Genomic DNA, 24,213 nt, shown 5'->3' on the forward strand with positions numbered 1-24,213 from the left:
TGCTGTGGGGGGGGGGTTTTCAGCTGCAGGGACAGGACGACTGGTTGCAATTGAGGGAAAGATGAATGTGGCCAAGTACAGGGATATCCTGGACGAAAACCTTCTCCAGAGTGCTCAGGACCTTAGACTGGGCCGAAGGTTTACCTTCCAACAAGACAATGACCCTAAGCACACAGCTAAAATAACAAAGGAGTGGCTTCACAACAACTCCATGACTGTTCTTGAATGGCCCAGCCAGAGCCCTGACTTAAACCCAATTGAGCATCTCTGGAGAGACCTAAAAATTGCTGTCCACCAATGTTTAACATCCAACCCGAAAGAACTGGAGAGGATCGGCAAGGAGGAATGGCAGAGGATCCCCAAATCCAGGTGTGAAAAACTTGTGGCATCTTTCCCAAAAAGACTCATGGCTGTATTAGATCAAAAGGGTGCTTCTACTAAATGCTGAGCAAAGGGTCTGAATACTTAGCACCATGTGATATTTCAGTTTTTCTTTTTTTTATAAATCTGCAAAAATGTCAACAATTCTGTGTTTTTCTGTCAATATGGGGTGCTGTGTGTACATTAATAAGGAAAAAAATGAGCTTAAATGATTTTAGAAAATGGCTGCAATATAACAAAGAGTGAAAAATGTAAGGGGGTCTGAATACTTTCTGTCCCCACTGTATATATATATATATATATATATATATATATATATATATATATATATATATATATATATATATATATATATATATATATATATATATATATATATATACATATAAATAATATGTGCATTTGTGTTTTATTACTGAATCAATAGGTCCATAGCTGGCATGTAAAAATTGTCCTGATCATTTTATTATTTAAGATAAGTTTTTTTAATGCAGCACCTACAATAGTAAGCCTTGTTTGCTAATGAAACACAAATATGTATGCATGTGTGGTCATATACAATAGTTCAAGCCCCTAAAATAGTTGAAATAGTTGGCTTATTTGGTATTATTTATACAAAATATAGAGCATAATACAATTCAAGGAGGAGTTTACACAATGCAAAATGGTTTAGGTCAACATGGATTCATGTTCACAAAAATATAGCATATACTGTAATACATTAGTTCTTGTAGATCAAAACAGATTCACACTTATTAAACTGTGCATTCCTAACAAAGAATGCCATTAAAACTTCACTGCATATAGTCAAATACTTAACAACTAAGAAACCATAATAAAATCCATAATACTGGAATAGTTAGATAAGCCAAAAACTGATTGTCTGCAAAGAGCAACAAAACAATAAAAAATGAGCTATGACAGATAATGAAACTAGTTCCAATGATGCAGTGCTGCAATCTATGCCCTGATAAATTACTAATGTATAGACTCCCCAAACAGTGCCCATATAATGAGAGCTAAGTGATATTCTATTGATTGTGAACTTAATTTTGTAAATATTACCTTCATTGACCTCACTAAAGCAGCTCTATTTAGGAAAGTATATGGGGGTATAAAAAGGAGCTATATTTATTTCAAAACTTAGTCAGTTATGATATCCCTGCATGGAAATATAAGGATAGGTCAACACAGGCAATTATAATCTCTCACTTAGAAATGTAACTTCTTGTTGCTAGTCACCTCATTTTAAGCACATTGAAATAACTCCCTAACAAAGGATACAAATAATCTCTAACTTAAAGGTGCATCAATGAAGAATTGTATACACAACCTATTTAATTTTTCTACAATTACCTTTTAACCAGGTGGTCTATTTTGAAACAACAAAATAAAAGTGTTGGAATGACTGGATTGTTATTCCTTTTTTTTCTCCATAGAATAATGAGCTGTTATGATGCAAGGCATCTTTCATTCAATCAACACATCTATATTTGTCCTACAACTTACCTTTGTTGTTTTCACTTTACTACCCGAGGCACAACTCCATCCCTTTTGATCAGGTAGAACTTTACATTCTTCTCCTTCAAGACATGGTTGCATCTGACACCACCATTTCTGTTCCACTATAGATGCTGAAAATTCCAAGTAATATTGTGCTTATTGTAAGATACAAGTATACATTTGTTTCACTTTATTTTTATAGGTGAATAAACATTGCAAAATACATTCTACGGAATGGTGATTGAAATAGCTGTGGGTACACAGGTAAATCGGTTTATTTTTAGAGATCTTACCTTTTAGGGTAAAACGTTTTCCCTCTTAGGGTAAAATGGCTGTACCCTACAGATTGGATTGCACATTTGAAATTTGTGAACTGCTTATTGGATAAATGTATTGATTCACAAACTTGATTTTTAATACACTCATCCTCACAGCAAACAGCAAGTAGAAATAATCTTCAGGTGTCACTCGTTACATAAATCATCTGGGTAGATATCAGTTTTGTGTCTCTAAAGATCATTTTCACTGTGCTCTACTATCATGTTGTATTACATGTTTAAACTGTAAATGAACTTCAGGGGGCCAACCTCACTAAAAGTGATATTAAATTATAGGTGGAGTGAGGTTAGTTAACTTGTGGCTTTTTATATTACTTTGGGACACTAATGAGGAGACCACCCTATCACAGTCAGGGTTGTATTCTAACTTATCTTGGTGTGTCACTTCTCCAAGATATCCTATTCTATAGTTGTAACATGCGGAATATGATACATGTGAAATTGCCTGCCAGGTTACCACACCTGAGGACTGCTGAATCTTACCAATGGAGATTTTAGGGACATAAGAATTTCTAGGTGTTTTCAATCTCAATATTTGGAAATTTAGTTTTCATAAACTATTTTATAAAATTGACTGACATACCATCAACACAGGAAGGAGTAGCTCTTGTTGTTCCTGCTACTTGTCCTGGGAAACACGAGCACTTTACTGTTTGTGACCTTTCTTCTATTTTGTTCTTATTGCAGCATCTGTGGAGAGCCACAACTTCACATGTTCCAGTTCTGACATGCTGGGCTGTGGAGTTAAATTATGAAAATGTTAACAATACTGACAATATTAGTCATGAAGTAACACCCACGGCTTTAAATTCACCACAATGCATTTATTTAGAAAGAAATGAATGAAAATGTAGTTTTTGAAGACACAAGGAAACAAGCCCTGAGCAGCCACCCATGGACTGTCAGTGAAATGGTGAAGATTCACCATAATTGCTTCTGGCAACTGAGTTTACAGAACAAGGACCAATTCAGTCCTAGGACTTAGTTTAGGTTAGGTTTTATGTTATGAAAAGTAAAAAAACTAATTTCTTTATGACTCCCAAACAAAATTGTCTTTTGAGGTGTGCTGTTTGGCAGCTGCAAAATCATTGTAGTGAATAGAAAATACCTGGTGATCCTGCCGGTTGTTTGTATTTTCTCTATTTTAGTGGCAACACTCTCCAGCTTTTGGAGCCTTGTCCTGTTTTATTCATCTCCTACATACCCACATCACAGACAGAGTAGGTAGATAGGTGATTACCAAGGGCTCCTCTGTAAGAGACATGGACAGAACAGAATAGTTTTATTTTACAACCAGTGTCCTCAGCAGTTAGTCAATCCTAAAAATATTTTATGTCAATAACCATTTTTTTTTTTGCTAAGCTGAGGCCACGTTATCTGATGGGAATAAATAGCAAAAACATCACTAGGACATGTGGCCTGCTCTGGCTTTAATCTCCCACAGACTGGGGCAATGCAGTTTAGAGAAGAAAAACAATCATGTGATTTGGATCAGTAACCTAAAAAAGTTATATTTCTGCTACTTTTATTGCTGCAATTTATGACTTATGTTTTTCTTGTTTGCCTTCCTAGGATATATGCATGAGTGATGAGAAGGGTTTACATACACTCTTTAAATATGTTTAGAGTGTCATCATTAAGGTACCAGTTTTAGGGCTACATTAAGTTCTAAGGAGTACAGTAGGTTAACTATTTGAGTTGGATGTTTTTCCTCCTTAATCTCAGAGCATTTGTTTTTTTTCGGAGATGTCTCTGTTTCACACATTATACCTTTTAGTGTTTGTAGTCTATGCTAATGTATATATACTGCATATATACATATATTATCTTAATGGATAAGGCTTTCATTTATTAGGCTATATGTATGAATATATTTTTATTTCCTGTTTTTTTTTTTAATTGTGAAAAATTTCAAACATAATAAAAACTAAGCATTTACATATTTTTCATACATCCAGATATTTAACCCTAAATATATCATCAAAGTCTGCCAACTAAATTTATTTCACATTAGTGTGATTTTTATTTAATTAATGTAGTAGAATAGTAAAGCTCAAAGTGAAGGTATCTGATTTACTTTATGAGAGCTTTATTCCCTTTTCAATACTACATTGTGAAGCAAGCCAGGGCAAAAAAATGGCTTGTGTAAACTGTTAACTCATCATTAAGATAAAATCAGGTCAGGATGGTGAGGCCACAAATCAGTATGGCAGGTGACTTTTTCAAAGGTTTGCAATCGCTAAAATCCAAATGACATTGTATCACTGTGTTCATTTCTGTAAGCATTTGAGGCTTGCAAAGTAAACACAATTGTTATCCAGATCATTATTAGTGGGACCTAGGGAATCTAGAAAAAGATTTTTTTTAAATTTTAATTATAGATAGATAGATAGTTAGTATAAATGGACTGTATGTGTGTGTGTTTTCTTCATGCAGGGGATGGATCTTGTCACTACAAGGTCAGATCTTCTGCATTGTGCTTGCATTGATATGCAACATATATATATATATGAAAGATGTTAAGTTATCTTAATATTATGAACAATACATATGTAATAATGAGTATATAAAGTGACAATAGTGAGATAAAGTGCTATAGTGCATAAAGATAATACACTAATAATAAATATCATGAATCAAAGCAGCATGATTAGATCATTTCAAACATAATAAAATCATATCATGATAATCCAAACATAAAATGAATAAATAAAGTGACAATGGTGAAATAAAGTGCTATAGTGCGTGAGTATATTACACTGACAATGAATCTCATGAATCAGTGCAACATGATTAAACCATAAAGTCCATTTCAAACATAATTAATTCTTGTTATGGTGATCCAAACGTGTTCACGTGTCCACACACTGGTGCCTCCCCCCATGTGAATCCACTCACCTCAGAGTGTGTGGCCTCACAATTAAAGTGGAAGTAAACCCTCCTCTTGTTTTCAGCCATAGAAGCTGCCATCTTGGCCTCTATTTAATCTTCCACTGCTACAATGCTGCACATGTGATCAGTTATGACACCAGCCATTGGATGGTTTGACAGTTTGGTTGAGAGCACATCCAATGTGACAGTTACATTCCTGGCATGTGTTTTTTTATTACACTGTTAAATCTATGGGTTTACTTCTGCTTTAAGTTCAGTCAAAACATGAATGTGAACCACCTCTGGGTTCTGTGAATGCTGTGGGATCCTGGGCTGCCCAATAGCGCTCGTCTCCACACACATATAAGATGTATAAAAAGGCTGGATAGTGTGATACCGTTTAGTATATACAACTTTATTTAAACAAAAGCCCCTCTCCAGGGTACTCACATGGTGCTTCAGTGCACCACTCGAGAGAAAGCAGAAAAATGTTGAGATCATATGTCCTTCCGCCTTGAGACAAACCAGCTGTCTCTTGTACCGTCCTGTCCCCAACCCCACCTCACCCTTCCCTCCAGACCTTTTAGGGCTGGTTTGTCAAGATTAAGATGGTGAAACTTGTTCACAGAATTTTCTTCAGCGCCAAAACCTTTCCACTGGACGAGATACTACATGGAGTTCCTCATTATCCTAGAGACCAAGATGTAGGACCACTGACAATCACGGCAGCTGAGAAGAAACATTGATATCCTAATGAACTGGCTTTAGCAGAGAAAAATTAAAAACATTGAGAATTCTCATATAAGTGGTAAGTTGTAATCTGAAGAAGACTGGGTTAATCTTTTGGACCACCCTATAGGGACCGATTCATTTTAGGGGTAGCTTTTTGCGGCGAGACAGACCTGATCCCTGATCTTGTTCTGAGGGTCATGGGAGTAAAGATAATCAGAAAAGTGTTTCTGGAAGGCAGAACTAAAGATCAAGCTAGGCTAGGTCTTGCTCCAAATTTGAGAAAATGTCTGAACTCTATTGCTGGCATCGGGAACATCCGAGGAAACATCAGAAAAGGAGCAGGATTACGGATGAAAGCAATAAATGCAACAGAATGGAAATACTCCTGTGCAGGAATGGAACATTATGCAAACTCGGCCATAGGTAGGGCAGTGGACCATTCCAGTTGGCTGTCAGAAACAAAGGACTGATTATTGCACTCAGTCTGCCCAGCTGGAGGTTCATTCAAGTGAACACCAATTCATTCAGTCATTCACACAGGATTCTCAATAGACTGCACACAGTGCAGAGGTCTCTTCATATTATGCCCCCTGCAGGTCAAATGTTCTTAGCCTATTAACTTTCATGGTCGAATGTTCCTAAGCTATTTTTTCATAAGATCAAATGTTAGGGGTTGTTACTAGAGATGAGCCCGATGTGTCGAACATCGGGTGTTCGCTTGTTCCCTGGATAGCGAACAATTTGGGGTGTTCACTGCAAATTTGAAAGCCGCGGAACACCCTTTAAAAGTCTATGGGAGAAATCAAAAGTGTTAATTTTAAAGGCTTATATGCAAGTTATTGTCATAAAAAGTGTTTGGGGACCTGGGTCCTGCCCCAGGGGATATGTATCAGTGCAAAAATAGTTTTAAAAAAGGCCGTTTTTTCGGGATCAGTGATTTTAATAATGCTTAAAGTGAAACAATTAAAATGAAATATTCCTTTAAAGTGGAGTTCCACCCACTTTTACAACTCTTCAGCACCCTTCACTAAACTGTGCACTGTAAACGAATTGGATATTTTTAAAAAATTTTTCTCAGCACCTACTGTATATCTGCTGTATTCATTTTTCACTTCCTCCTCCCTGGCCATGGCCCATCGCATCATTTCCTGTTTGCAATGCCTTCTGGGAAGGGGTGGCAACTTCCTCTGACACTGCTGTTGCTATGGAAACCTGACCTGAAACCTATTACACCGCTTGTACTGCACTGAGCATGTGCGAGATCTGCAAGGATAAGATCCAGGAAGAAATACAGTCTGGCTTCAGGTGCCCACACTTAAGATGGCCACGGCCTGCTGTAAGTTTATAAAATAACAAACTACTGCTATAAACTAACAAAACAGACCTTAGTTTACAGACTAACTTTACTAGAATACATTAAGCTTGTGTATTATAGGGGTATTTTTATTTAAAAAGTATAATTTCGGCCGGAACACCACTTTAAATTTCGTACCTGGGGGATGTCTATAGTATGCATGTAAAGTGGGGCATGTTTCTGCGTCAATAGTGGTTCCCTTTTTATTTTTTTTTACCTTTCTTATTTTTTTACATTTATTTTATTTTAGTTTTTTTGCAGCAGCGGCAATGAATAAATATTCTCCACAGTTGCTGCGTTATTTTTTTTTTTTTATAGTGCACCAAGCACAAAAGTATTGCACCCAAGCACCATATTCCCTTCCCACACTCTATAATAAAGAATTATAAAAATCCTATCAAAAAACTAAAAAACAATAACAAAACAGTTTATAGTGCACCAAGCAAAAAAAAAAAAAAAACCCAAAAAATCCCTATCATGTCTGCAAGGCCAGCAAGGAGAGGCAGACGCTCACAGGCCACTAAAAGAGGGCAAGCCTTTGTGTCTACAGTGAAAAGTGGTGGTCGCGGATATGGTGCATCCCCTGCAGGCGGGACATGCTTGTCCTTTTTTTCCACTGCTGGCCGTGCTATTGAGCCACAACATGCAGAAGAGTTGGTGGAGTGGATAACTAAGTCCTCATCCCCTGTCACCCAGGCTCATACTAGTTTGCCTTCCAAGACATCTGCCAAAGCTGTTTATTCCACCAGCTCCTTGCCCACAGCTACTCCTTCCGTAGCCCCATCATCATGTACAGAGGAGTCACCAGAATTATTCTATCACAGTGTCGGTTACATGCTGCTGGAGGATGCGCAGCAATTTGAATGCTCCAATGTTGATTCCCAGGTTAAGGAAGGGAGTAACGTGAGCCTAGAGAGAGGGGGTGCCACAGAAGGACATGTTCCCCCAGCTGTAGCATACTGCCAAGTTTGCTCCAGTGATGAAGAGGGAGGGACTGATGAGGTCACTGACTGTACTTGGGTGCCTGAGAGAACAGAGGAGGAAAGTGAAGAGGAGGAGGCACAAGTCCAATGAGGCGGGATGTCCTCCAGGGGCCAGCTTAAGGGCAGCCACCCTATTGCATCACACCACAGAGCTCCACAGGTGCAGAGCACTGCTGACTCCCGCTGAATTCCAAAAGTTCATTGTTGTGGGCTTTTTCAACACATATGCAGTAGGTAGCACGCTGTTTGCAGTGAATGTCTGAAGCGGATCAAGCGTGGCCAGAACACCACCCGCTTGGGCACCACATGCTTGACAAGACATATGATGACCTGCCATGCAGTCCATTGGTAACAGCACCTGAAAGACCTACATCATAAAAAAATGCAGACTTATCCTTGCTCCTCATCTGCGATCTCTACCCCTACTATACCTCAAGGCTTCTCAAAAACCTGCACTGAGAGTAATGATGGTATAGCAATGGGTGCCACAAGTACTTGCAGCCAATCTGCTAGCACTACACCACCTGTTGATTTCAGCAGGCAAATTTTGCTACCCCAGTTGCTGAACCGTAAAAAAATACTATCCCAGCCATCCACATGCTCAGCGTCTAAATGCTAGCTTGGCCAAATTGATAACACTATAACTGCTGCCTTTTTATCTGGTAGACTCTGCCCCCTTTCGTGAATTTGTGAAATGTGTTATACCACATTGGCAGGTTACAAAAATAAATTTTTTTTAAAGTAAGGCCATTCCAGCTCTCTACTGTCATATGGAAGGCAATGTTTTGGCCTCATTGGACAGGGCGGTCAGCAGCAAGGTTCACATTACTACTGACTCATGGTCCAGCAGACATGGTCAGGGACGTTACATTTCCTTCACGGTGCACTGGGTAACTCTGCTGGCAGCTGGGAAGGATGCAGGACAGGGTTCAGTGCTGGAGCTTGTTACACCACCACGCCTCCAAAAAGCTGGTGGTGATCCTGCCATATCCGTCTGCTTCATCCCATCCTCTTCTTCCTCTATGGCCTCTTCTGCTGAATTGTCCTCTGAACCAGCAGTGTTCCCTAAGCGTTCAAGGGGCTACACAAGAAGTCAGGCTAAAAGATGCCATGCAGTGCTTTAGTTGGTCTGCCTAGGGGGTAAGAGCCACACTGGGGCAGACATTCTGTCAACTTTGCAGGGGCGTGGTTGGAGGTGGTTGACACCACGACAGCTTGAGCCAGGAATGGTAGTATGCAACAATAGCACCAACCTTCTCTCCGCCCTCCGACAGGGACACTTGGCACATGTTCCATGCTTGGCACACATCCTGAATTTAGTGGTGCAGCATTTCTTGAACAGATACCAAGGCTTACAAGATCTTCTGAGGCAGGCCGGAAAAGTCTGTGGCCATTTCTGATGGCCATACAATGCCAGTGCTCGGCTGGCTGACATTCAACGGGAATTCAACATGCCCACCAACCACCTCATTTGTGACACGCCCACCAGGTGGAACTCAACATTGGCAATGCTGCAGCAGCTGCACACGCAGCAGAGGGCCATCAATAAGTACCTGTGTGTGTATGGCACAAGGATAAGCTCAGGGGAGCTTGGCTTCTTTTCACCACGCTAGTGGCTACTGATAAAGGATGAATGCACTGTCCTGTCACCATTTGAGTAGGCCACAAGGATGGTGAGCAGTGACACTGCATGCATCAGTGACACTGTCCCTCTAGTCTACCTGCTGGAGCACACGCTTTGTGGCAACATGGACAGGGCACTTGAGGCAGAACAGCAGGAGGAAGAGGATTACTTCCTTTCCTCTCAAGGCCCCCTTTATGCAGATACCATTTCTGTGGGCCGCCAAACACAGGAGGAAGAGGTGGAGGATTGTGTCAGCATGGATGTGGAGGATAACATACAGAATTCTTCAAGGGATGGTTTTCAGTCCCCAGAAACCCAAGGAGTTGTACGTAATTGGGAGAAGGTAGTTCCTGACAATGTCATCCTTAGCGACCCAGAGGACTCAGAATCTCATGCCTCTTCAAACTTACACTGCATGAACTTCCTGATTCTGCAAAGCCTGCAAAAGAACCTGAGGATTCATGGTATTAAGGAGAGGGATCATTACTGGCTGGCAACCCTTCTTGATCCATGTTACAATGGTAAAGTTGCAGAGCTCATCCTGCCTTTGCAGAGGGAGCAGAGGATGAAACATCTTCAGCACGTCTTAAAGATAAATTTGTGTAATGCCTTTCCAGACCCTGGGAGGTTACCATTTCCTGGACAACATGTTTCTGAGCCTTCATTTGGTCAAAGGAAGAGTGGTGGAGAAGGTGGCCAGCTGACCGATGCCTTTAAACAATTCTTTAGTCCTCAGCACTCAGGTTTAAGCAATGGTAGTGTCTGCATTACATGGTGCGGGAATATCTAGGGGCAAGGACAGATTTGAAGACCTTTCCAACTGAGCATCCACTGGGTTACTCGGTCTTGAGGATGGACCACTGGCCAGAACTTGCTCAATATTCAATCGAGCTACTGGCCTGTCCTGCATTCAGTGTGCTTTCTGAATGGACATTCAGTGCTGCTGGAGGGTTTGTGATGGATCAAAGGGTGCGCCTGTCCACAGACTCCATTGATAGCCTGACATTTATCAAAATGAATCATTCCTGGATCAGCAGCTATCAAGCCCCTGATGCTGATATAACTGTTTGAATTTGCTAGAGATCTGGGATCCCTTGAATACTGCCTATGTTGCCTATCCTATTCCTGAATCTTGATTATGATAGCTTCCAACAATATTTTTGGTTTAGGGCACCACCAACACCCAAGGCCCAATTTTTCTGCACCTGTTTTACAGGGGCATGCAATTTCAATTTTTTTTACTAATTTTTAACAGCAGGGCTCATTCCTGTGCCTAAAAAGAGTAACTGTGAGGGGTTACAGTGTTCAGGCACCACTTGGGATAAGCGAACGATTTGGGCCGAGCATAAGTTTGGCCTAAGCATCGCCCATTCAGGTACTCGCCTAACACCAAAACTTTCTGGGCACTTAGTGGGATGTTCGTCCTCCGAGCGCACAGTCAATAGATTGTTAAGGCTTCCCCGCTGAGAGCTAAATTAAAAAAAATTATTGTACAAAAAAGAATATCAATTTTTAAAAAGTGGGGAAAAAACGGGGGGGAACCTGTAGGTCTGGTATGGATTCTAACCACCTCCCCACAGGCGCATTGTAAAATGACGCCAGCAGAAACACTCCCTCCCTCCTGCAGAATATACATTGGGGTATTTTTTTTACAAAATGGGGTCATTTTGTGGGTAATTCCACTGTCCTGGTGCTCCAGGACCTTATTAAAATTGTGATAGGTAGTAATGAAATTAGATGTGTAATTTATGCTCCTAGAATGCCTGATGGTGCTCCCTGCATGTTGGGCCTCTCTTTGTGGCCAGGCTGTGAAAAAGTCTGAAACATGTGGCATCGCTATACATTCTGCTAGGAGTAGCAGAATGTATTTTGGGGTTTAATTGGAAATATGCATATGCTGTGTGTGAGAAATAACTTGTTATTCTGACAATTTTGTGTAAAGATAAAACATTTATTTCTTCATTTTCCCAAGAATTGTTGGAAAAAATTACAACTTCAAAAAACTCACTATACCTCTTACTAAATACCTTGGACTGTCTACTTTCCAAAAGGGGGTCATTTGGGGGATATTTGTACTGCGCTGCATTTCAGGGCCTCAAGAAGTGAGATAGGCCATCAGTATATCAGTTGTGATAACATTTTTATGATTTGCACCATAGCTTGTAGGCTCTATAACTTTCACACAGACTAAATAATGTCCACTAATTTGGTTTATTTTTACCAAAGATATGTAGCAGTATAAATTTTGGCCTAAACGTATGAACAAAAATTACTTTCTTGCTAAATTTTATAATAGAAAATAAAAAAAAGTGATTAAATAATTTACATTGCGGGACACTTTTTTTTTTTTAAATAAAGGAATTGTCAAAAACTGTCTTTTGTGGTTTTTTACTAGTTGACACTTTTTTGGTCAATGGGTAGGGGTACAATGTACCCAATACCCATTTACATGGGGGGAGGGGTGGGATCTGGGGGCCCCCATGTTAAAGGGGTCTTCCAGATTCCGATAAGCCTTCCGCCCGCAACCACCAGCCAGGATTGTCAGAAAGAAGCCCTTGTCCCCATCAATATGGGGGGGACAAGGTGCTTTGTGGTGGGGGACCCAGAGCCCCCCTGCCCCAAAGCACCCACCCCCCATGTTGAGGGCATGTGGCTGCATGCTCAGATAAGGGTCTGGTATGGATTTTGGGTGGACCCCACACCATTTTTTATTTTTAATTTTGGCGTGGAGTTCCCATTAAAATCCATACCAGACCCGAAGGGCCTGGTATGGACTGGGGGGACTCCCGCAATTTTTTTAATAGCTTTTTCATCAATATTGCCATAAGCTGGCAATACATTTCAGCCGCGAGCGAGTTTAAATGACATTTTTTTCTTTAGAAAGAAAGGTCATTATTGTTGTGACATGTTCTACACATCGTACATATGTGCCACTTTACAGGCAAACTAAGGATATCCCCCAGGCGTGATACTTGAAGGAATACTTCATTTTTATTGTTTCACTTCAAGCAATATTAAAATCACTGCTCACAAAAAAACAATCGTTTTAATAACTTTTTTATCCATTGATACATGTCCCCTAGGGCAGTTTTTATTTTGTATGTTCGTGTCCCTTAAACCTTAAAAAGGTTTGCATGTTCGCTAGAACTTTTTGCCTGTTCGAGGTGTTCTGGTGCGAACCAAACGGGGGGTTGTTCGGCCCATCCCCACTCATGGGCTGTTAAGGACGTAGCCGCCACCCCCTCTTTAACAACCAAGTTGTTTACTGGTAGTTAAGGATACCATCGGTTGCCAGTTCCTTAAATATCGCATGTGAGGACCCCTACTTATTTACCCGCATTCTTTTTTCCTTGAATTGACTTTCACTCCTGTTTCATGCGGTATTTACCAAATGTTTTTTGCTTTATGCAGAACATACCGCAAAAGCAATAGTAAAGTGACATTTTCAGGTTTGAATGCAGTATTTGGGAAAACGCCTAAATACCGCATGTGATTTGATTCTGTGAATGATGATTACGGTATTGTCAAATTACTAATACATACTGAAGCTACTTTGGTCTGGGTGTCTATGCTTCAATGACATCTGTTCATGAAGGGGTTAACCACTTAAAGACCAGGCCTCTTTTTCTGACTCGGTGTTTACAAGTTAAAAACAAGTTTTTTTGCTAGAAAATTACTTAGAACCCCCAAACATTATACATTTTTTTTTCTAACACCCTAGAGAATTAAATGTCGGTCATTGCAACACTTTTTGTCACACCGTATTTGCACAGCAGTCTTTAAGCGCACTTTTTTTGGAAAAAAACTCACTTTTCTGAATAAAAAAATAAATCAACAGTAAAGTTAGCCCAATTTTTTTTATATTGTGAAAGATAATGTTAAGCCGAGTAAATTGATACCCAACATGTCACGCTTCAAAATTGCACCCGATCGTGGAATGGAGTCAAACTTTTACCCTTAAAAATCTCCATAGGCAACATTAAAAAAATTCTACAGGTTGCATGTTTTGAGTTACAGAGGAGGTCTAGGGCTAGAATAATTGCTCTCGCTCTAACAATTGTGGCGATACCTCACATGTGTGGTTTGACCACCGTTTTTATATGCGGGCGCTACTCACGTATGTGTTCGCTTCTGCACGCGAGCTGGTCGGGACAGGGCGCTTTAAACATTTTTTTATCTTACTTGATTTTATTTATTTTTTCACAGTTTAAAAAAAAAAAAATGGGTCACTTTTTTTCCTATTACAAGGAATGTAAACATCCCTTGTAATAGAAAAAAGCATGACAGGTCCTCTTAAATATGAGATCTGGGGTCAAAAAGTCCTCAGATCTCATATTTGGACTTAAATGCAAAAAAAAAATTTGTCATTTGAAAAAATGACAACAGAAAAAATGTGCCTTTAAGACGTATGGGCGGAAGTAACATTTTGACATCGCTTCCGCCCTGCTATAGTATGGAGAGGGGTGGGAACCATCTTCCCCTCACTCGTCTCCATATCCAGCCACGGACAGGTCCCAATCACCTCTGCCGCTGCCGACGGCTCCGGTAAGCGGCGGGAGGGGGGTGGCACCTCTCCCGCCGCCGATAACAGTGATCTCATAGGGAATCAGCCACAGCAGCTGCTGCCATTACCGAGATATCCATCTTCAAACTGCTGATGTGTATGTACAGGAGCCAGTCAGCAAGTGGTTAAAGCAGCTATTATAATGTAAAATATCTGAAACAAATGGCTAGCTGCATCCACATTCTACATTAAAAATTCTGGACATTTTTGTATGTAAAAGCAAAACAAACTATCACCAAACAGTGATTTAATAATGGAAAGTTAACATGGGTCCTGTAAACAGCAGTGCACATTTACTTATTATGAAATTGTATGCTTTATCTGTAGCTATGTTTGATAATGCAATTTTTATGTTTCTAATTAGTGAATAAATAATTAACTTTATAGGATTGCTCTATGTGCTCAGGAATGATTGGTTTACGAACTAGCATTTATTTCTAAAGAAACATATGCCACAAATACTTTCATAATTAGCTTTGACATTTTTGAAAAACAGCACTTACAATAATTTATTAACACTCTCATTTGCACTTGCTGGACAGCATGGCAAGGGAAATTCAACATACAGTACTTTGAAGGCTAATAAGTTTCAGGTTTCATACATGGCACATATAGAGATTATGTAAAAAAACCCAAAAAGGGTTAACGCTGCGCTAGAAACCCAATAATTGATTGGTAGCTATAAGGGATTAACCTTTACAAACTAAAACACACATTAAATAAAAAACAAGGTTTTAACCCAAATTACCAAAGCAGCCAGCATAAAAGAGTCAGACACATCCTCTAGATAATAGTATAAATATTATGCAGCGCTAAGGACAACCAATAAATGAAAATACCAAAATTATTAAAAATTATTAAAACATAATATCATAATTAATACCGTGAAAAATTACCATAAAAATTTATGACCACTGTAGGATATGTGTATAATGAAATACTAAAATTACGTCCCGTATCGTAAGTGCGCGAAAATCCTGAGGCGGGAGCAGAGTGTGCCATACAGCCTCAGCCACAGACCCAGATGCTGGTATAGGTTATTGGGAAACCTGTAATCTCCCATATGCCTGGATAGACCTTTGTTGGTCTTTTGAGTCGGTAAGGAGCCTCATATCCACTTGGGTGTATTCACTTTTTGGGAGATTGGATTTCCTTTATCACGGATTTTGGATTAGTTCTTCTTCTTTTTTACGTCTATGAACTTTATATATGGAATTTTTTTAATCGCACTATTTGTGATGGGACTTTTTATGTACTCTTTTTGTTTTTTTTGACACTATTAATTTTAGTATTTCATTATACACATATCCTACAGTGGTCATAAATTTTTATGGTAATTTTTCACGGTATTAATTATGATATTATGTTTTAATAATTTTTAATAATTTTGGTATTTTCATTTATTGGTTGTCCTTAGCGCTGCATAATATTTATACATATAGAGATTAGTTTTCCACTTAACTCAGCTGTATGATTATAAACATGATTCATGTGGTATATACTAGGGACAAGCTTCGGGTTCGAATCGAACGCATGTTCGACTTGAACACCGCCTGTTCGGTCGTTCGCAGAATTATGAACTGCGGCATCGCAGTGCATTGCTGGCTGATGATTGGCCAAGCATGCACTATGACCCGCATGCTTGGCCAATCACAGCACCGTCTGTACAGAGAGCCGTAATTGGCCAAAGCCAGGGTGAAGCATGTGCAATTTCAAGTACACAGCAGACGCCCTCCACAGGCTAAGAAACACCGCCTCAACTTTACCAACTGCCACTCAAAAAAGACTAAAAAAATAAAAATGACTAAGGACCAACCCACAATCAACCATCAAATATAGGGAGACACCAATCCAACCACAACAACTAGCATGCGCCCTGATCAACACCAGATCTGCAGTCAAGCACAGACTGGAAATCCATGACTTCATCATCGAAAACAACATAGATTGCCTCTTCATTTCGGAAAGCTGGCTAACATCTGAATGCAACACCATCCTAACTCAATTGGTGCCTAAGAACTACAGCATCCTAACTGAGCATAGAATAGGAAAAAAAGGAGGAGGCCTAGCAGTGATCTTCAAATCGCACCTTGTGTTCACCAAACCAACTTTACAGAACTCAGTGCATTTCATGGAGACACTCTCCCTGCGTCTTCAAACAACACCCCAAGACACCATTCACATACTACTATGCTACAGACCACCAGGACCAAAGACCAATCTCCTTACACCACTCACTGAATTCATTTAAATGCACACCCTGAAAACGAAAAACTTTCTGGTACTTGGGGACTTTAACCTCTGGGAAAACTCTACCCAAGACCCTATCACGACCGCCTGCATTAACCAACTGGAAGAACTAGGTCTTCAACAGCTGATAAATGCTCCCACGCACGGTTCAGGACACACTCTAGACCTCATCTTCAAACAGAATATGGACATCAACATATTCAACTGGAACAGATCTCAGAAGAAACTACACTCTGAATTCTTCAAAACCACATTATCAAACAAAATACCATTGCTAAACTTAAACCTCTCAACGGAACAAACAACTCCCTAAACAAGGCATTACTACAAACAGCAGACTCAGTGGCGCCAAAACACAGAACACTCATCCGCAAAAAAAACTCGAGATGGTTTAATGGCACTCTCACCCTACTCAAGCAAGAACGTAGAAGAGCTGAAAGAGCATGGAGAAGAAATCCTACCAAGGAAAACCATACAAACTACAAAGTACTCACTGTGAAATACCACAAAGCAATCTTCAAAGCCAAAAAAGAACATTTCTCGAACACCATCTCAACTGCCTTAAACTGGCCGCAGGAACTTTTCAGAATAGTCGCCCAGTCAATGAACCCAACCTGCTTAGAGCCCCCAGCAAACGATACTCAAGAATTCTGCAATGAGTTATCAAATTTCTTCATCGACAAAATTAAGAAAATTCGGAAATCAATTCAACAGAAAAAAACAACCAACCTCACTCAACCAAAGCAAAAAGAGGATATCGACATGAACATCACGCAACCACCGGATTTCTCTTTGACCCCAATCACCACTGACACGACTAAAAACATTATGAGAAGCCTTCGAGACAGCACATCACCAAACGACATAATTCCCACAAAACTCCTGAAAGAATGTTCCGACATCTTGGCCCCTACGATAACACATCTCATAAATCAGTCATTCAAAGAAGGGATTGTGCTAACCACCCTCAAGCAAGGCATCGTCAAACTCCTGCTAAAGAAACCCAATCTCGACCCTAAGGACCCTAACTACCACCGACCGATAACAAGCCTCAACACCATTTCCAAGATTATGGAGAAAGCAGTAGTACAAAAGCTACAACGCTACCTGGACACACATCAACTCCTGGACCCTCTGCAATCAGGCTTCCGCCCAGGCCATGGCACAGAAACAGCACTTCTCAAAATATGGGACGATGCCCTTGAAGCAGCAGATGACAGAGAATCATGTCTCCTGGTACTGTTAGACCTCAGTGCAGCATTTGATACAGTGGGCCACAATACTCTACTTCTCGGCCTCACAGAAGTAGCAGTAGCCACAGATTCTGGTCTAAAATGGTTTGCATCCTTCTTAGAGAATTGCTCTCAGACAGTGAAACTAGGAGCTTTCACCTCTGAAACATCTCCTGTGGAGTCCCTCAGGGTTCACCCTTGTCACCAGTGCTATTCAACATGTACATCCGCCCACTCCTCAAAATCATCAGAAAATCGGACCTCTGCTTCCACTCATACGCTGATGACACCCAACTCTACTTTTGCATAAATGGACAAAAAGACCACCATCAGCAATTAGAGAAATGCCTCACTTTGATAGATGACTGGATGACCATTAGCTCCCTCAAACTCAACGGTTCAAAAACAGAACTTCTTCTCCTGCACGCTAACCAAAATTACAAAACCAAGACTCCGTGGACACCTCCCACCATCTTTGGACAGACCATCTCTCCAAGCACCAAAGCCAAGAGCCTCGGAGTTATCTTTGACTCAGAAATGACAATGGATGCACAAATGGGATCAGTAGTTAGCGGATCTCACCATCTCCTCCGCCTGTTACTTAGACTCATCCCCTTCATCCCAGACGAAGACAAAGCAGCAGTAGTTGGAACAATCATCAATTCCCGACTCGACTATGCAAACTTGCTCTACATAGGATTACCCCAATATCAGCTTGCGCGCCTGCAGGTCATACAAAAGGCAGTGGCAAGACTGCTAACAGGAAAAAACCCTGGGAGTCCATTTCCCCATCCCTGAAGAGCCTACATTGGCTAACTGTAAGGAATCGGATCACATTCAAGACCCTCTGCCTCACCCACAAATGCATACAAGGAAACGCTCCTCAATACCTTCAAGAGAAAATAAAAGACTACACACCCAATCGCAATCTACGATCATCTAACAAAAACCTACTCCTCATTCCCAAATACCGCTACAAAGCAAAGGGAGAACGCAGATTCACAGTCCGAGGACCTCGGCTATGGAACGCTCTTCCGACTCACATCCGCATGGAAGAAAACCATCTGGCCTTCAGGAAAAAACTCAAGACCTTCCTCTTCTAAGAAGCTGACAACACAAATCGCATTTAGCGCCTTGAGGTGATTCAGTTCGCATTTGCAGTGCTTTACAAATCATTCATTCATTCAATTATGGCTCAGGGGGTTTAGTACACACCCCACACTATATAAGGCCGCCTACACGGCGGCCCTGTGTAGTGTGTTCCGGCGTTGAGAGAGAGATAGTTAGACAGAGAGACAGTGCCATTTGATTTAGGTTAGAGTAGGCAGGCGAGTCAGTTAGCTGCACTTACAGTGTATTGTGTGTATATATATATATATATATATATATATATATATATATATATATATATATATCCTAGGTGTTGTATATAAATATATATATACTCTGTATACAGTTTAGCTAGATCCGTTCCTGTTCTTCTCTTCCTACTACTGACAGGCAGGCAGGTGTTTTTACAGTATTTACAGCTACCTGAAGAAAATTGCTGGTGTTCTTCTTATCCTTTTAGTCCTATTAGCTACAGTATTTGCAGTTAGTGTAGTTCGTCCTCTGCACAGTGTGCACTTAAAGCTACCTGAAGAAAATTAGTGTTGTTCTTCTGATCCTATTAGTACAGTACCGCGGGCAGCTGCAGTATTAACAAGTTAGTGTAGTGCATTCTCTGCACAGTGTGCACCTAAAGCTACCTGAAGAAAATTAGTGCTGTTCTTCTGATCCTATTAGTACAGTACCGCAGGCAGCTGCAGTATTTATAAGTTAGTGTAGTGCATCCTCTGCACAGTGTGCACCTAAAGCTACCTGAAGAAAATTAGTGGTGTTCTTCTGATCCTATTAGTACAGTACCACAGGCAGCTGCAGTATTTACAAGTTAGTGTAGTGCGTTCTCTGCACAGTGTGCACCTAAAGCTACCTGAAGAAAATTAGTGGTGTTCTTCTGATCCTATTAGTACAGTACCGCAGGCAGCTGCAGTATTTACAAGTTAGTGTAGGGCGTTCTCTGCACAGTGTGCACCTAAAGCTACCTGAAGAAAATTAGTGGTGTTCTTCTGATCCTATTAGTACAGTACCGCAAGCAGCTGCAGTATTTACAAGTTAGTTTAGTGTGTCCTCTGCACAGTGTTCACCTAAAGCTACCTAAACAAAATTAGTGGTGTTCTTCTGATCCTATTAGTACAGTACCACAGGCAGCTGCAGTATTTACAAGTTAGTGTAGTGCGTTCTCTGCACAGTGTGCACCTAAAGCTACCTGAAGAAAATTAGTGGTGTTCTTCTGATCCTATTAGTACAGTACCGCAGGCAGCTGCAGTATTTACAAGTTAGTGTAGTGCATCCTCTGCACAGTGTGCACCTAAAGCTACCTGAAGAAAATTAGTGCTGTTCTTCTGATCCTATTAGTACAGTACTGTAAGCAGCTGCAGTATTTACAAGTTAGTGTAGTGCGTTCTCTGCACAGTGTGCACCTAAAGCTACCTGAAGAAAATTAGTGGTGTTCTTCTGATCCTATTAGTACAGTACTGCAGGCAGCTGCAGTATTTACAAGTTAGTGTAGTGCGTCCTTTGCACAGTGTGCACCTAAAGCTACCTGAAGAAAATTAGTGGTGTTCTTCTGATCCTATTAGTACAGTACCACAGGCAACTGCAGTATTTACAAGTCAGTGTAGTGCGTTCTCTGCACAGTGTGCACCTAAAGCTACCTGAAGAAAATTAGTGGTGTTCTTCTGATCCTATTAATACCACAGGCAGCTACAGTATTTACAGTTAGTGTAGTGCATCCTCTGCACAGTGTGCACCTAAAGCTACCTGAAGAAAATTAGTGCTGTTCTTCTGATCCTATTAGTACAGTACCACAGGCAGCTGCAGTATTTACAAGTCAGTGTAGTGCGTTTTTTGCACAGTGTGCACCTAAAGCTACCTCAAGAAAATTAGTGGTGTTCTTCTGATCCTATTAGTACAGTACCGCAGGCAGCTGCAGTATTTACAAGTTAGTGTAGTGTGTCCTCTGCACAGTGTGCACCTAAAGCTACCTGAAGAAAATTAGTGGTGTTCTTCTGATCCTATTAATACCACAGGCAGGCAGCTACAGTATTTACAGTTAGTGTAGTGCATCCTCTGCACAGTGTGCACCTAAAGCTACCTGGAGACAATTGCTGTTGTTCTGCTCCTATTAATACCACAGGCAGGCAGCTACAGTATTCACAGTTAGTGCACTGTGCCCTCTGCACAGTGTGCATCTAAAGCTACCTGAAGAAAATTAGTGGTGTTCTTCTAATCCTATTAATACCACAGGTAGGCAGCTACAGCATTTACAGTTAGTGTAGTGCGTCCTCTGCACAGTGTGCCCCTAAAGCTACCTGGAGACAATTGCTATTGTTCTGCTCTTATTAATACCACAGGCAGGCAGCAACAGTATTTACATTTAGTGCACGGTGTCCTCTGCACAGTGTGCACCTAAAGCTACCTGAAGAAAATTGGTGGTGTTCTTCTATTCCTATATTAATACCAAAGGCAGGCAGCTACAGTATTTACAGTTAGTATACTGTGTCCTCTGCACAGTGTGCACCTAAAGCTACCTGAATAAAATTGGTGGTGTTCTTCTGATCCTATATTAATACCACAGGCAGGCAGCTACATTATTTACAGTTAGTGTACTGCGTCCTCTGCACAGTGTGCACCTAAAGCTACCTGAAGACAATTGCTGTTGTTCTGCTCCTATTAATACCACAGGCAGGCAGTTACAGTATTCACAGTTAGTGTACTGCGTCCTCTGCATGTCCTAAAGTTACCTGAAGACAATTGCTGGTGTTCTCATACTAATAATACTACAGGCAGGCAGTTGATTCTGCTAGCTGCAGTATCAGTATATATATATATATACATCCCAGCTTTGTGCAGCTACATCTCACTGCAGGCCATTAGTATGTCTGGAAGGCCAACAAGGAGAGGCAGACAGTCACAACCCAATAAAAGAGGGCAAGCAGGCTCTGTGTCTAGAGGCAACAGTGCTGGTCGTGGAGACGTTGCATCCTCATCAGTACGTGGCCATGGGACACGCTTGGCCTTTTTTTCAGCAGCTGGCCGTGTTGAGCCGCAATATGTGGAAGACTTGGTAGAGTGGATGACCAAGCCATCCTCATCCTCCTCATCCTCTCTCACCCAGGCTCAGGATACATTATCTGGCAAAGCAACTGCCATCGCGGCCTCTTCCCTCGGCTCAATGGCATCAGTCACTCCTTCCCTAGCCCCACCATGTCCTCCTGAGGAGTCCCCCAAACTGTTTGACCACAGTGTTGGGTACATGCTCCAGGAGGATGCCCAGCTTTTTGAAAGCTCTGATGATGGTACCCAGCTAGAGGAAGGCAGTAACGTGAGCCCAGAGAGAGGGGGTGCCCAAGAAGGACAGCAATCTGGCAGTCATGTTCCCCCAGCTGCAGCATACTGCCAACTTTGCTCCAGTGATGAGGAGGGAGGGGATGATGAGGTCACTGACTCCACGTGAGTGCCTGATAGGAGAGAGGAGGAGGAGGAGGCACATCACCAACGAGGCAGGATGCCCTCCAGGGGCTAGTTTAAGGGCAGCACATCGACTGCATTACACAGCAGAGCTCCACATGTGCAGGATGCTGCTGTCTCTGCATGTTATTCCAAAAGTTCTTTGGTGTGCGCCTTTTTTGAGACGAGTGCATCAGATCCCACCGCTGCTATTTGCAACATATGTCTCAAGCGTATCTCTCGTGGCCAAAACATCTCCCGCTTGGGCACCACATGCTTGACCAGACATATGTTGACCTGCCATGCAGTTCGTTGGCAAGCGTACCTAAAATACCCACACCAAAGAACAAAGAGGACCTCTCCTTGCTCCTCATCAGCTGGGATCTCTAACCCCACTATACCTTCAGTCCTCTCTGAGACCTGCACTAAGAGGAATGAAGGTGTAGAATTAGGTGTGTCACAGCCAAGTACTTGGGGGCAATCTGCTATCGGTACACTGAGATTGTACCAGGTGAATTTCCCTGCCCCAGCTGCTGCACCACCGAAAGAAGTTCGTTCCCAGCCATCCACATGCCCAGCTTGCCCAGGTTGAATGCTAGCTTGGCTAATTTGCTAGCACTTCAACTGCTGCCTTTTCAGTTGGTAGACTCTGCCCCCTTCCGTGAGTTTGTGGAATGTGTGGTTCCTCAGTGGCAGGTTCCCAAGCGCCACTTTTTCTTACGGAAAGCAATTCTGGCTCTCTACCGGCATGTGGAAGGCAATATCTTGGCCTCGCTGGACAGGGCGGTCAGCGGTAAGGTCGATATTACCGCTGAATGGAAAGGGACGTTACCTATCTTTCACTGCGCACTGGGTGACTCTTCTGGCAGCTGGGAAGGATGCAGGACAGGGTGCAGTAGTGTTGGAGGTTGTTCTGCCACCACACCTCCAAAATTCTACTAGTGGGGATTCTGCCACACCTCTCTCCTCCACCCCCTCCTCTTCTTCTTCCTCCATGGCCTCTTCCTGTGCTGATTTGACTTTGGAACCAGCGGTGCTCCGTAGGTGTTCAAGGGGCTACGCAAGCACGCAGGCCAAAAGATGCCATGCAGTGCTTGAGCTGATGTGCTTGGGGGACAGGAGCCACACTGGGGCAGAGATTCTGTCAGCTCTGCAGGGGCAGGTTCAGAGGTGGTTGACGCCATGCCAGCTTAAGGCAGGTATGGTGGTTTGCGACAATGGCACCAACCACCTCTCTGCCCTCTGACAGGGACAACTGACCCATGTGCCCTGTTTGGCTCACGTCCTTAACTTGGTGGTGCAGCAGTTCTTGGACAGGTACCCAGGCTTACAGGATGTCCTAAGGCAGGCCAGGAAAGTCTGTGTGCATTTCCACAGGTCATATAATGCCAGTGCTCGGCTGGCTGACCTCCAAAAGGAATTTAACCTGCCCAAGAACCGCCTAATCTGTGACATGCCCACAAGGTGGAACTCAATGTTGGCCATGCTTCAGTGGCTGCACACGCAGCAGAGGGCCATCAATGAGTACCTGTGCAACTATGGCACCAGGACAGGGTCAGGTGAGCTTTTTTTTTCCCCACGCCAGTGGGCCATGATCAGGGATGCATGCACTGTCCTGTCACCATTTGAGGAGGCCACAAGGATGGTGAGCAGTGACAGTGCATGCACCAGTGACACTGTCCCCCTTGTCCAGCTGTTGGAGCACATGCTGCGTGGAATAAAGGACAGGCCACTTGAGACAGAACAGAGGCAGGAAGAGGAGGACTTCCTTAGCTTTAAAGGCCCCCTTTATCCAGACAGTGTTCCTGCGTACCCGCCGATCACACAGGA

General features: G+C 41.9%; 1 protein-coding gene across 1 annotated transcript in view; it reads right to left on the reverse strand.

Annotated features, from left to right (window-relative positions):
- Positions 1–24,213, reverse strand: part of TAFA2 (TAFA chemokine like family member 2) — a 425,938-nt gene that overhangs the window by 39,503 nt on the left and 362,222 nt on the right. Inside the window, exons 4-5 of the mRNA XM_073619985.1 lie at positions 2,806–2,958; positions 1,891–2,015 (exon numbers count right to left, since the gene is read on the reverse strand). Coding sequence (XP_073476086.1) covers positions 1,891–2,015; positions 2,806–2,958 — 278 coding nt within the window. The remainder of the gene's footprint in view (positions 1–1,890; positions 2,016–2,805; positions 2,959–24,213) is intronic.

This window comes from Aquarana catesbeiana, linkage group LG03 (assembly GCF_042186555.1).
Source record: "Aquarana catesbeiana isolate 2022-GZ linkage group LG03, ASM4218655v1, whole genome shotgun sequence".
NCBI classification, from domain to species: Eukaryota; Metazoa; Chordata; class Amphibia; order Anura; family Ranidae; genus Aquarana; species Aquarana catesbeiana.